Genomic DNA, 11,333 nt, shown 5'->3' on the forward strand with positions numbered 1-11,333 from the left:
CCCCCCAATGAACAAATAAAAGCACTACATTACTTCTGAGTAGGGCTTAAGGACATCATATGTAGTCCACTGACATAGCATGCCTTGTGATTCCTGAGAGAGAGATAACAGAGAATAATTCTTACATACTACATTGTCTTGTACAATACACTCTAACCCAAGATTGCAAAGTAGTGCACCTAATCTGTAATTTAATGGGCCTGTACATTCTTATGTTTGAATTGCTACATCTTGGGGGGGGAGGGGGATGATACAGTTTTCGAAACGGATACTTCAAGATGCAGACACAGCAAAATATTTTTCTTAAAGAGGTGCCTGGGCTGCTTATTCTCAGTATTTGTCTACTGTCTTGTTTTGAGGGATCATTGTCAAAGGAAACATGTATAAATACGTGTATATCTAACACCGTAGAAGAACATAGCACTGAACATGTCTTGTTTTGTGATCTTAAATTTCATTATTGTAAATATTCCTTGTAGTCCTGACACTTTGGTTTTTCATTTTTTTTCCTCTGTACTAAAAGTCACTGGCAGAGATCTGCTGTGATTCATGCCACAATCAAGAGCATTCATTGAGCTGCACAGTAAAATGCACTGACGTGTTGAATAATATAACAGAAGCCCAGAAACTTAGTGAACTATTCCATGTCTGTGATACAAGCACAGATGTACAGTGACTTAGAGAAAAGGGGTAATGTGGGGAAAAATAAGTGTTTTTAAATGGTGTGGGATTTGCATGTTGCATGCATAAGTTTTATTTCTGTAATTATTACCTTAGTGGGCAGATCTTTGCTTACTTTTTCATTATTGTTCATTTTTAAGAAAACCTATCTGTAGTTTTTAACACATTAGGCGTGTTTGTTTAAAGAGCAGGCATTCTCTGCCATGGTTTCATAGCCTTGTTTTCAGACTGATGTCTTGTTCCCTCCCTCAAGTACACTAATACTAGGAACAGTCTCTGATGTCAGGCAAGAGAGGTTGAATACTGATTGTGTGCTCCAACTTGAAATGCAGCTTGGTAGACATATTTTACATTTTCTACTGCTGTGAGACAATTTTTTTGCTGGGAATAGCAAATAAAAATTGTATCCAACAGCGTCTGTCTCCTCTTAGTCTCAAAATAAGACTTGTAGTAGTAGAGATTAGAGATTTAGTCATTCAGTACATTTGTAGACTGTATGTACACTAAGTATAACAATACTGTTGCCCTATCGTTCTATTCAGTTTACTACCTCTGTCCAATCTATTGTGTATTTATCCTTCTAATAAATTAATTGATTTCAGAAGGGTGAGTCTGCCAGTGTTAAATTCACAAGTTTACGTAATGAAGAAGAATATTAGTTCTCTTAGGGAAAAATTACATAGTTCAGAGGACCAAATTCATCCATGCAGGACAAAAATAAGAGTAATATGTGGGAGATTCAAAAAAGGAAACAGATTCTGAATACACCCCTCCCCAAGTATAACAATGCAAGAATGTTCTATAGTAAAATGATGTGTGAATTGCAAAGCTGTGCTATGGTTTTTGTTGTTGTACTGGTGGGAGAAGAGTTAGCACATGAGTGGAGTGCTTGATTTCTTCCAGAAGTTGCTTGTGCAGTAGGTCACAGTAGAGTTCCTTTGAGTACTTGGGATCTGAGCCTTTGTAGGATTCTAGATTGTTACAGTACAATGGGGGATGGAAAAAGAATGAACATGTAGATTAAGCCTTACTTGAGACAACTTAACTTGTCACTTTCTGACATAGATTGAGGGCAGGTAAATGTGACAAACCATCAAATATATTTGACTCAGGCTAGATACTAGTTTCTGAAAATCAGTAGTGTGTTTTGAACTCCTTAAATGCAGATTGGGAAAAAAAAATTTGTTTCCAATTCTCTGAACATCAATGCTGTTTGGGGAGAAGGTGTCTTTGTACAAAGGCCAGCATTGTGGAAATAGCAGCTTTTGTGAGAAGCAGAAGGAAGCATCAAAACTTGAATGACTTGTCTTTCAATGTTGTATCAATTTAGGTGGATTTCAAGAAATTAAAGGCTTTTTGAGGAAAAAAAACCCAAACATGCACCCCAAGAACTCACAGTTTTAGTAGTGCCCTTTTAGGGAGTGATGAAGCCTTTCTCCCTCTTTGTCGTTGCAGTATTGGATAATACATATTTCCAACAGATGGCTCTTAAAAATGAATCAGAAAGGATATTCCAGCTTCTCCTCTCCTAATTTTCAGATCTTTTTCACTGAAAAGCTTTTGCTAGAAACAGAGTTCTTAAGCATCATGGATGAAGCTCTGTAGACAAAATACTGATAAACGGGCAATGGTATGCAGATCTTGTGGTGGACAGTCGATGTCTGTGTGCCTGTAATACAATAGGGAAATATGCAGGGCATGGACTACAGTAGAGCACTGTATAATTGGGTATTTTGTGTGTTGATCTTGATTTGTTTTCGTGGGGTGTGTGTTTATTTTGATGCTTTTAGAAGACCAGTGAAACTAGAATAATTAATTTCTTTTTTGTGTATATGAACTGTAAACTGACTCTGAACGTAATCCCATAGTCTGCTACGATTATAGTTGTGTAGAAGTTACCAGATAAACAGAATTGAGCTATGCTGGTCACATTTCAAGCAAACTTCTTTGGAGAATGCTTTGTTGACCACCTCAGCTTTAGCAACAAACCTCTGGCACATTAATTTTGGAACTCCCTGTAGCCAAGGTATATCAGTGTTAACATGATTAGGTAACCAACTTGATTTGAAGGTGGTTTCTTGAGAGACCTTCCCTGTCTTAATTTTTTAAAATATTTTTTTGGCACTTGATAATTACGCATGAATTTGTATTTAGGAGCAGAAAGTACTTATCTGCCTGGTACATTCCAGATGGATCATACAGTAATCCTTGTGTGCAGCCCACATGAGATTGGCAGAATGTCAGCAGGAGAAGGGGACAGAGAGGGGAAAAAGAGATTTATGAAGGTCTGAGTGATTTAATCTAGGATTTCAAATCAGCTTAATCCTTCAAGTACTCACTATATATGTGAAAATGAATGAATTCTGATATTTTTAAAATGTTTTTACTGAAGTGAATGGATGCTTCTTTATAGTGTGTGTTGTGTGTTTCAGTATGAGCATGGAAACATACTGCAGCTCATCCTCTAGTGAGAACTATGCTTTCTCTCGTTTGTTTGTAAGCACAAAGCATCTAGCATTTCGGGCACAAAAGAGTTCTGACCTTCAAGTTAGTGGGCAAAAGTTAAAGTGATTGAAGAAGTTGTTTCTTGTCTCTGTTCCTAAGTCACAAAATACAGTCTTGAATTTGTATTTATTGTTTTTAATTAGATACTGAAAACAAAAGAATAAAAAAGTTCAGATTCTTAACTTGTTGCTGAAAAGTTCAACATAAAGTTAATGTGTACGATGTAGTTTACCTATTGAAAACTAAACTGTTGTGCAGTTTGGGTTTTTTTCACTTTGATTTAAACTGTAATAAAATTTCTGGTTTTATGTATATATTTATTAAAAGTTAGCTCAATCTGTAAACATACTGTCTGTTGTAATGCAACTCTTGCCTGTTTTCTGTCTTGTTCACAGAAAACCAAATTAACACCTTCTGAAAATTAAATCTGGTTAATTAAATCTGGTAGAAATAAGTCAGTGACAAGCTCTCTTGCCAGCCACTTTGAATGATTTCTGGCAGGATTTTTTTTTCTATGTTGTTTGTAGTTTGGATTATTGATTTAATGAAGTATAGCAAATTTCCTCATTAGCAGCTAATGCAGATAAAACATGTGAAAAGCCTGCATATTTTTCTTTCTTAGTGAATAAAAGTGTGAAGCCAGTTGTGGTTTTTAATAGTAAAAGCTTTATGAATACATACCAGATGGTGGATGTCTTGGTATGATTCTTATTTCCTAAAATTTGTGAATTCTACAGTGTCTTACAAAAATCAGTACTCTGTACATTGTCTGTTTTTCAGTCAAAGTGCCATGTAAACTGGATTGTAGTAGTGGATAAATGTAGACTTAGAACTCATGTATTTGTTTAAATTTATTTTTTTTTTTAGAATCAGATCAGTGACTTAAGTATTATATCAAGTTCTGGAATGCAACAAAATGCAAATCCTCCAAAGCCAGAAAGCACAGAGCCTTCAGAACAAAAAATTTCATTACAAGTGCAAGAGCAGGTATGTTTCATCTAAATCTAAATAAGGTGCTGGGTTTTCTTCCATTTAGTAGTTTGTTTTGGTACCAAAATATTTTGTTCTCAGAATGCCTGCAGTGTTGTCTGATGTATGCATTACCACTTTGAATAAGCTAATGGGTTTGAAGACTTCTAGGATCCTAAATTCTGTCTTTTAACTTAGTGTTTAAAAATATGAGGCTATGTCCACAGTGCTGTGAATATCCTGGTATGTTTGAATGAGTTGCTAGACAAGAAATGGAAGGTGCTTCAGTCATGGCAGCACCGAATTCTCTTTGGCATGACTGAAAATGTATTTACCTATCTTCTCCCACACTTCTGTAGCTTGCGTTGAACCACTGCTTGTATTCAGGTTTGGTAATGGTATCAGTCAGCATGGCTGATTTCTTCATACTTAAATTGTAGAAAAAGTGTCTGGGTTTTTGGTTTGGTTGGTTGGCTTCAGGGGGTTTTGTGGGCAGAGGTGGGACTATTTGGGGTTTGGTTTTTTTTTTTTTTCCTGTGTTAAGAACTTTTTGACAGTATATTCCTTCTTCAGGAAAAGAAATACTGTTAAAAAAAATATTCAGTGTTTTTGGGGAGGGATGTTGCTCAAATTGTGTAAAAGTTGAGGCCTATTTAAGGTAAATATTAGATACAACATGTTGAATCAGCATGTATCTCAATATCTACAAATTCTAAAGCTTGGTCCTGTAGTTGAAGTGTAAGCCACAGTAAAAAATGCTAGTGAAAATGACCTCTGCTTCACAGCAATATTGTATTTGAACTACGGGAAACTTGTTACAAAATAAAACGCATGGTATCATCACTGGAGTGGCTGGCTTAGGTAGCAATAGTTCAGTATTCAGCTCCATTTTCTAGTAAGCATTTCTGCACATGGAAGGGGTAGCTTCATACAAGACTTCTTAGAGATAAATTGAGGAAAAAAAAATATTCTGCAATAACTAAATTCCCGGTAACACCTCAGTAGCTTGGGCCTGCTTGCAGTGCCACCCAGTGGGCACGGCAAGGTCAGCAGTGGTTCTCCTCAGAAGATCCCCCCACTGAGGGAAGCTGCAAGACCTGCTTCCCGTCCTTGCCGCAGTCTACTGTTGTGTTTCTGATGCAGTAAACCACCGTGACCGTGAAAAGTGAAATGCCCTTTGAAAATGTGTGCAACCTTGCACTTAATACTAGCAAACAAAATACTTACTTTGTAGTAGTGGTAGTAATTTCCCATACAGGGCTAGGGTATAGGCAGCAGGCATCTCTTTTTAGGGGATGGGGAAGTAACAGCTAATGAACTAAAATGAGAGGTGGGGCATTTGCCGGGATTACTTCCTATCACAGCCCCCTCCACCCCCTCAGCAGCATCTCTGCTTTTGGATCAGCACAGTGATAGACTGACCCCTGGCAGCCACCTCTGCTAGCTGCATGCCTGGTCTTGAGACCTGGCAGCAGGGTTGCCTGAGGCTTTGTTTTAAAAGAAGATACTTTCTTTTGGGTCACCCCATGTAGACTGTACGCAGACAGCTGAAGTGCCCCACCTGACAGCACATGGAATTGCAGAACAGAAATCAAAGAGCTAATAAAGGAAAAATTGAAAAGATTCCAACAAATTGCTCTGAAGTAATTAAAGGGAAACAGTCAATTTATAGCACAGGTGAAATGGCATATCTGTTGAGCTATTTAAAATAATAGCTTCAGAGATGTTGGAAAAAATTGGGTAACATAAGAGATAATCCTGTAATGCTAGGTAAATGGGTTCAACTATATCACAAATGTGCTTGTTCTTAATCACATTTTTAATAATGTGGACCACTGGAAGACTACTGGAAAAACATTATTTCAACTGTAAAAATGTATTTTTCATCTAATTGAAACAGGTGACCAGTGAAATGAAGAACTAATGTACATAGAAGTACTGTGAGTTTACTAAACCCCTCTAAAATGCCACACTTGTGTGGCATTTCATGCTAAAGATATCATAGATTTGGGAATAAAAATAAATGTCTTCTATGTGATACTCTGAAGTTCAAGTGTTTTATCTCGGCAGTTGAAAATGAAAGTCAGTGGCAAAACTGAACCAGAACACTGGAAAAAAAAAAAAACTTTATGGTGCCAGTTCTAACTGCTAATTCATATCTCAATATATCTGAAATAATTTCTGGAGAAACGCTTTGAGCAGCACTCTGTTCCAATCAAGTAAAGTGATCATGTTGCATTTTTGCGAACCCTGCTGATAAGGGTCTTCGCAACACCCTAAGTTGATGACATGCTCAAAATATACCTTGACTAGAGATGGGACAGGCAAAAGGCTGGAAGTTAACTTTGTGTTTGAGACTATATCCACATAAGGAGCTAGTCAGACTTGGATCAGAGCATGGTAGAGATTTCTGTTTATTATTTGAATATTTTAATATATTACTGAAAGAAAACTAGGCAATTTATCATACTGAAGTGAAAAGCTGAGTTTGAAATGAGACGGAATAGAGATTCTTCTCTTAATGGAATCTTTACAGTTGAAGGACAGGTCTCCAGATCAGCAAGATCAGTGGAGAAAAGTAAAAACAACTTTCTAGGAAGAATTCCTAACATAATTAACAAGATTTATAAACTATAGAATATCTCAGCTGCAAAATGAAAGTGTGCCTGACTTTAAGCTAGATAAAAATTAGTAACAATGATGGCAGTAGAGATCAGTAACCTGGGCAGAAGTCAATATGATTTCAAGCTCAAGGGAGTTTTTTTGTTAGGCTATTTGCATGCTATCTGTACTGCCATGCCTTCAGTGCTGTTACCTGTGCTAAGAAAATTGGAGTTAGCATAACAATGTCATGGTACAGTAGTTGTCATTGTAAAACAGCATCTTTGTTTAGATGTACCATCAGAATACACTGGAATTGTGCTGCAGGCCATTCAGTCTTCTGAACAGAATGTTTTATTTTAGTCCAGCTGTTTTACATAACTTCTGGTCCTGTGCAACCTTAAAAAAAAAAAAAAAAAAAAAAAAAAAAAAAAAGACTAAGGATGTTAATAGCTATTTCTTTTCTCTTTAGTGAAACAAATTTTTAAATATTTTCAGCAAAATATTAAGAAGATTATATCCTTAAAATCAGATAATTTTTTTTTCCCTAACAATGTCATTTGTGTAGGCTAGATGTATATTTTTGGGAGAGACTAAAGGACTGGTAGATGTAACTCTGTGTGTATATAAACACACCTTTCATTGAGATATGTGTACATATCTTTAGGTTTATACAGGTTCTTGTACCTATTATAACATCTGTTGCATTGTTAAAGAAAAGGGTGAGAAGAACTGACTAGGCATGTATTACTAGATCAGTTTACGTTCAGGTTTCTCCGTTCCTTTCCCATCTTTTAGGACACTTAATTATTTCCAACTCTGTAAATTATATGTGGATGTGGATGGTCCCATCCATCCCCTGAAGTGCCCCATGTAGTTAGGGCTGATCATGATGGCAGGTGCCATCTTAATGGACAGAATCCATCACCTTCCCCCTTCTTTGCTACTAGTGCACAGTCTGTCTGTAGAAGGCTGGAGAGGTAAAGCTTACATAGACAGGGTGTTCCTTGTAAATGAAATTGGTTTGATAAATCCTATAAATAGGACACTCTTGATATCAAAACTGTATTTTTAATTCATTTGACCTGGTTGTGTTTCATAGTTTTATTGAACTTGTAATACTGTGTGAGATGCACAGTAGTGGGTATATTTTTCTAAACTGAAAACTTACTTTTTCCTTCCTTCTAGCCATTTCAGTCAAGGCAGAAGCATCTGACATTGGAGGAACTGTTTGGAACCTCTGTACCAAAGGAACAGCCTGCAGCTCCGTATCCCAATTCAGAGAGAATGGAGAAGTTGCAGACTGACACCTCTGCCAGAGAGCAGCACGGTTTGCTCTTGCCTTTTTCCTTTGACCAATCAACAGTAATACAACAATCACCAGGGAAATCTGAAAGTCCAAGTGTTAAAACCAGTGCCAATGCTTTGAATCAACAGGAATGTTTAACACCTATGCTAATACCTCCAGCATCAGTTTCCCAGCCTGATATAAAAAATGTTTCAAGCTATTCAGTTCGTTTAAGCCCTATTCTTAATTCAGCCTCAACAATGGAAGCTGCCCCTGCTCAGAAGCTTCCTGGCCTAAAACAAAACAACAGTATAATGCAAGTTATGCAGCAAGCTGCCAAGCAGATGTCCCCACTAGTGAATCAGCCGCCATCTGAAGTGAACCACGCTCCACAAAACCTAATAGCTGGCCAAAGCCAGCTTATAGCACCCTTGACATCAACAAACACAGGAACTGTCTCAAATACATCCCATACAAGTGTTGATCTTCTCCAGAAACTCAGGTTGACCCCACAGCATGACCAAATGCAACAGCAGTCTCTCACTAAGACTTCCTTAACACCAAACATCTCTGCCTCGGTTGGCCAACTTGCAACACCAGAAAGCTTCAAAGAATCTCACAGTAAACCATCAACTTTGAACAGCAAGATAATCTCTCCACTTCAGGTATCCGTGAAGCTTTAGACTGTATTTAGACTACATGTATTTTCCCTTGGAAAATGTGCTGTTATACATTAGTCTTTTAAAAATAATTAACAACTTCCACTCTGTGATATCGATTGAATTGCAAACTTAGAAATCCAATTCCATTAGTTTTGTATCATTAGCATCTGCTATCAGTGACAGACCTGTCTGTAGAGGAGGAGGTTTTTCAAGCTGGTGCTGTTAGGGGATGAATAAGTCCTAAAGAATTCATCTGTACTTGTGTCAGAAAAATACTGCTAAGAACTGATGATCTGAGAGGGGGTAGAAGGTTACAGACTGATCAGTATTATGAGAGTTGGTGCTGTGGCAGTCTAGCCTGTACCTTCTTTGAAAGTACAAAGTTAACAATTTCCTGTTTCTGGTTATTTTGCTTTGGATGTTTTGTACTCCTTCAGTTTTGACCCCCTTCTGCTGTGGATACCTGTAGGCTACATTGAGATATTGTTAGGCATTTAGTAAAATGGATCATAAACTGATTTATTTTGTCTAATTGATCACCTTGGTTTGTTTTATCCTAGTATAGTTACAAAGGACCTCTTAAACTTCCTATTGCTTGGAGGAGAATCTACTGTCTGTGCCTTAATAGGCCAAAGCAGTAAATATGTTTTGAGAGACTAGGTGAAAATGTTACTGCTAGTCTGTAAGGTTAATGTGTGTGGCTTTGTGTTATAAATTATTTCCTATCATTTAGCATTGCTCTTCTGTATAATTGGCTACGTCAGTAGTAAAGACATTAATGAGTTTGGGTTGTTGGATTTCTTTTTTCTCCAAAGGGAGTAACTTTGTAGTGCCTACCTCTGAGGTTTTCCAAAGACTTCTCTTCGTTTTGTTGTGTTATTATTTTATTTACACTCATGTAGATTAAGCTGGTGTTTGATCATGTCTTCTTGCATCTTGGCTACAGTGATGATGCAAGAATAAAAAACACCAAACAAAACTACTTAATGCTACATCTGGGTGAATTTCCTAATGCTTATTAGTATCCAGTCTTGCCACTGGGTTTTAACAAGATCTTTGGTAGCCCTGTCTGGGTCAGCTGCTACGCTTTGCTATGAATATGGTGATGACCTGCTCATAACAGATACAATCAAAAGCTCAGCTCTTCAGCCTGTAACTTGTCCTGAGGATTACTTTAGAATACCCTGTATTTTTCAAGTGTTGCTTGAAAAGTTATCCCTGTCTTAATGTTTAAGAAAATGGTATGTTTTCATTGTGCTGACTAATTACCTTATTTCTAATCTACTGCCGTTGTTGAAAATTTCTCAGGAAGGCTGTGACTGCTAGATGCTAGGGATTATCTCACTAATGATCACCTTTTTGAGGTACTTGGACCGATTAATTTTGCAGAGGGAGGAGGATGTCCAAGTACAACATTGAGCAGCTATGTTGATCTGGTATTAGAGCTGCACATTCTGAGCAGTATTTTTTCTTTTCTGTACTACTAAACTGTGGTACAAGTTTAACTGAAGATTGTGGCATCTTTGAGCATTCGGAAAATCTGGCTGGATTTGTCCATAACTGCCCTTGACTGCATTTATTGAATGTCTACTTCATAGCCTTGGGAATTAGCTCTTCATATGCTAGTCTTACACCTTGTTTGTCTCCTTCCACCATGTTCATTGTATGTACATATTTTCATTAGACAAAATTCTCAGTAGTCCAAATACACTCTCAAACTAGCAAAAAAGACTTAACTCTTGTTCAATTAGACTTAAAGAATTTGCTCTTGGGCTTGTTACCACTTCATAAAGCTAATTTTACTTTTGTCATTAAGGACTATCAATTCCCCAAGTGTTTTTATCGCAGTTCAAGTAAACTAAGTAGCGTCTGTTGCAAAGGGTATTTTCCCATGCTGTGTTGCAAAGATGTATTTCAAATGGCTATAGCAAGCCCTTTGAAGAATGCCACGGCAATTTACTAAAGTACTTATCTGCATGCTTTTTGTCTTTCTTTTCTAATATTTTATAATGCTTGAACTTAATTATATTATAGTCTTGAAATGTGACTAAAGAAGAATCTGGATGCTGTTTGTAAAGGTGTAAAATACTTCAGAAATTCTAGCAGAAAACAGCATTTAATTTTTGTGGAGGTGATTGGATAAGACTCCAAGAAAAAATACTGAATTTAACCTTCCTGGCAATTTGCCAAACTGATTACAAGGTACTGAACTCTTCCCTTCATAGTGTTTTTAATGTTTAGAATTTTTTTAACTGTATTGGTCTTTCTTCAGAAGTTACGGCTTTACAGGTTTGCTGTAATATTGAAAGCACAAAACAAATTCAAATATTTCCTTTTTTCCAACCCAATTGATTACATCAGTTTTACAAAATGGATCGAATTACATCTAAAATCTATTGAAACTTGTGGTTTTGTGCTTTCATAAAACCAGAGAACCACTACTGGAAATTGAGCTGTGGATGCTAATTTGTGAATTATGCTTTCTTTTTAATTTAGACTGTACAACAAAACAAGGAATCAGAAGTATTTCCACAGCCGAAGACTTTGTCTATAACAAGTCAAGTAAGTGAATAAGTACCTCTACTAATTGTTTGTTGGTTTTCTTAAAAAAAAAAAAAAAAAAAAAA

General features: G+C 36.8%; 1 protein-coding gene across 2 annotated transcripts in view; it reads left to right on the top strand.

Annotated features, from left to right (window-relative positions):
• The window catches only part of DCP1A (decapping mRNA 1A), a 36,112-nt gene that overhangs the window by 17,677 nt on the left and 7,102 nt on the right, over positions 1 to 11,333 (top strand). For both annotated transcript variants that reach the window (XM_026857463.1, XM_026857464.1), the window contains 3 exons: positions 4,054 to 4,173; positions 7,945 to 8,709; positions 11,203 to 11,268. In XM_026857463.1, coding sequence (XP_026713264.1) covers positions 4,054 to 4,173; positions 7,945 to 8,709; positions 11,203 to 11,268 — 951 coding nt within the window. The remainder of the gene's footprint in view (positions 1 to 4,053; positions 4,174 to 7,944; positions 8,710 to 11,202; positions 11,269 to 11,333) is intronic.

This window comes from Athene cunicularia, assembly GCF_003259725.1.
Source record: "Athene cunicularia isolate RWA chromosome 12 unlocalized genomic scaffold, athCun1 chr12_part1, whole genome shotgun sequence".
Taxonomy (NCBI): Eukaryota; Metazoa; Chordata; class Aves; order Strigiformes; family Strigidae; genus Athene; species Athene cunicularia.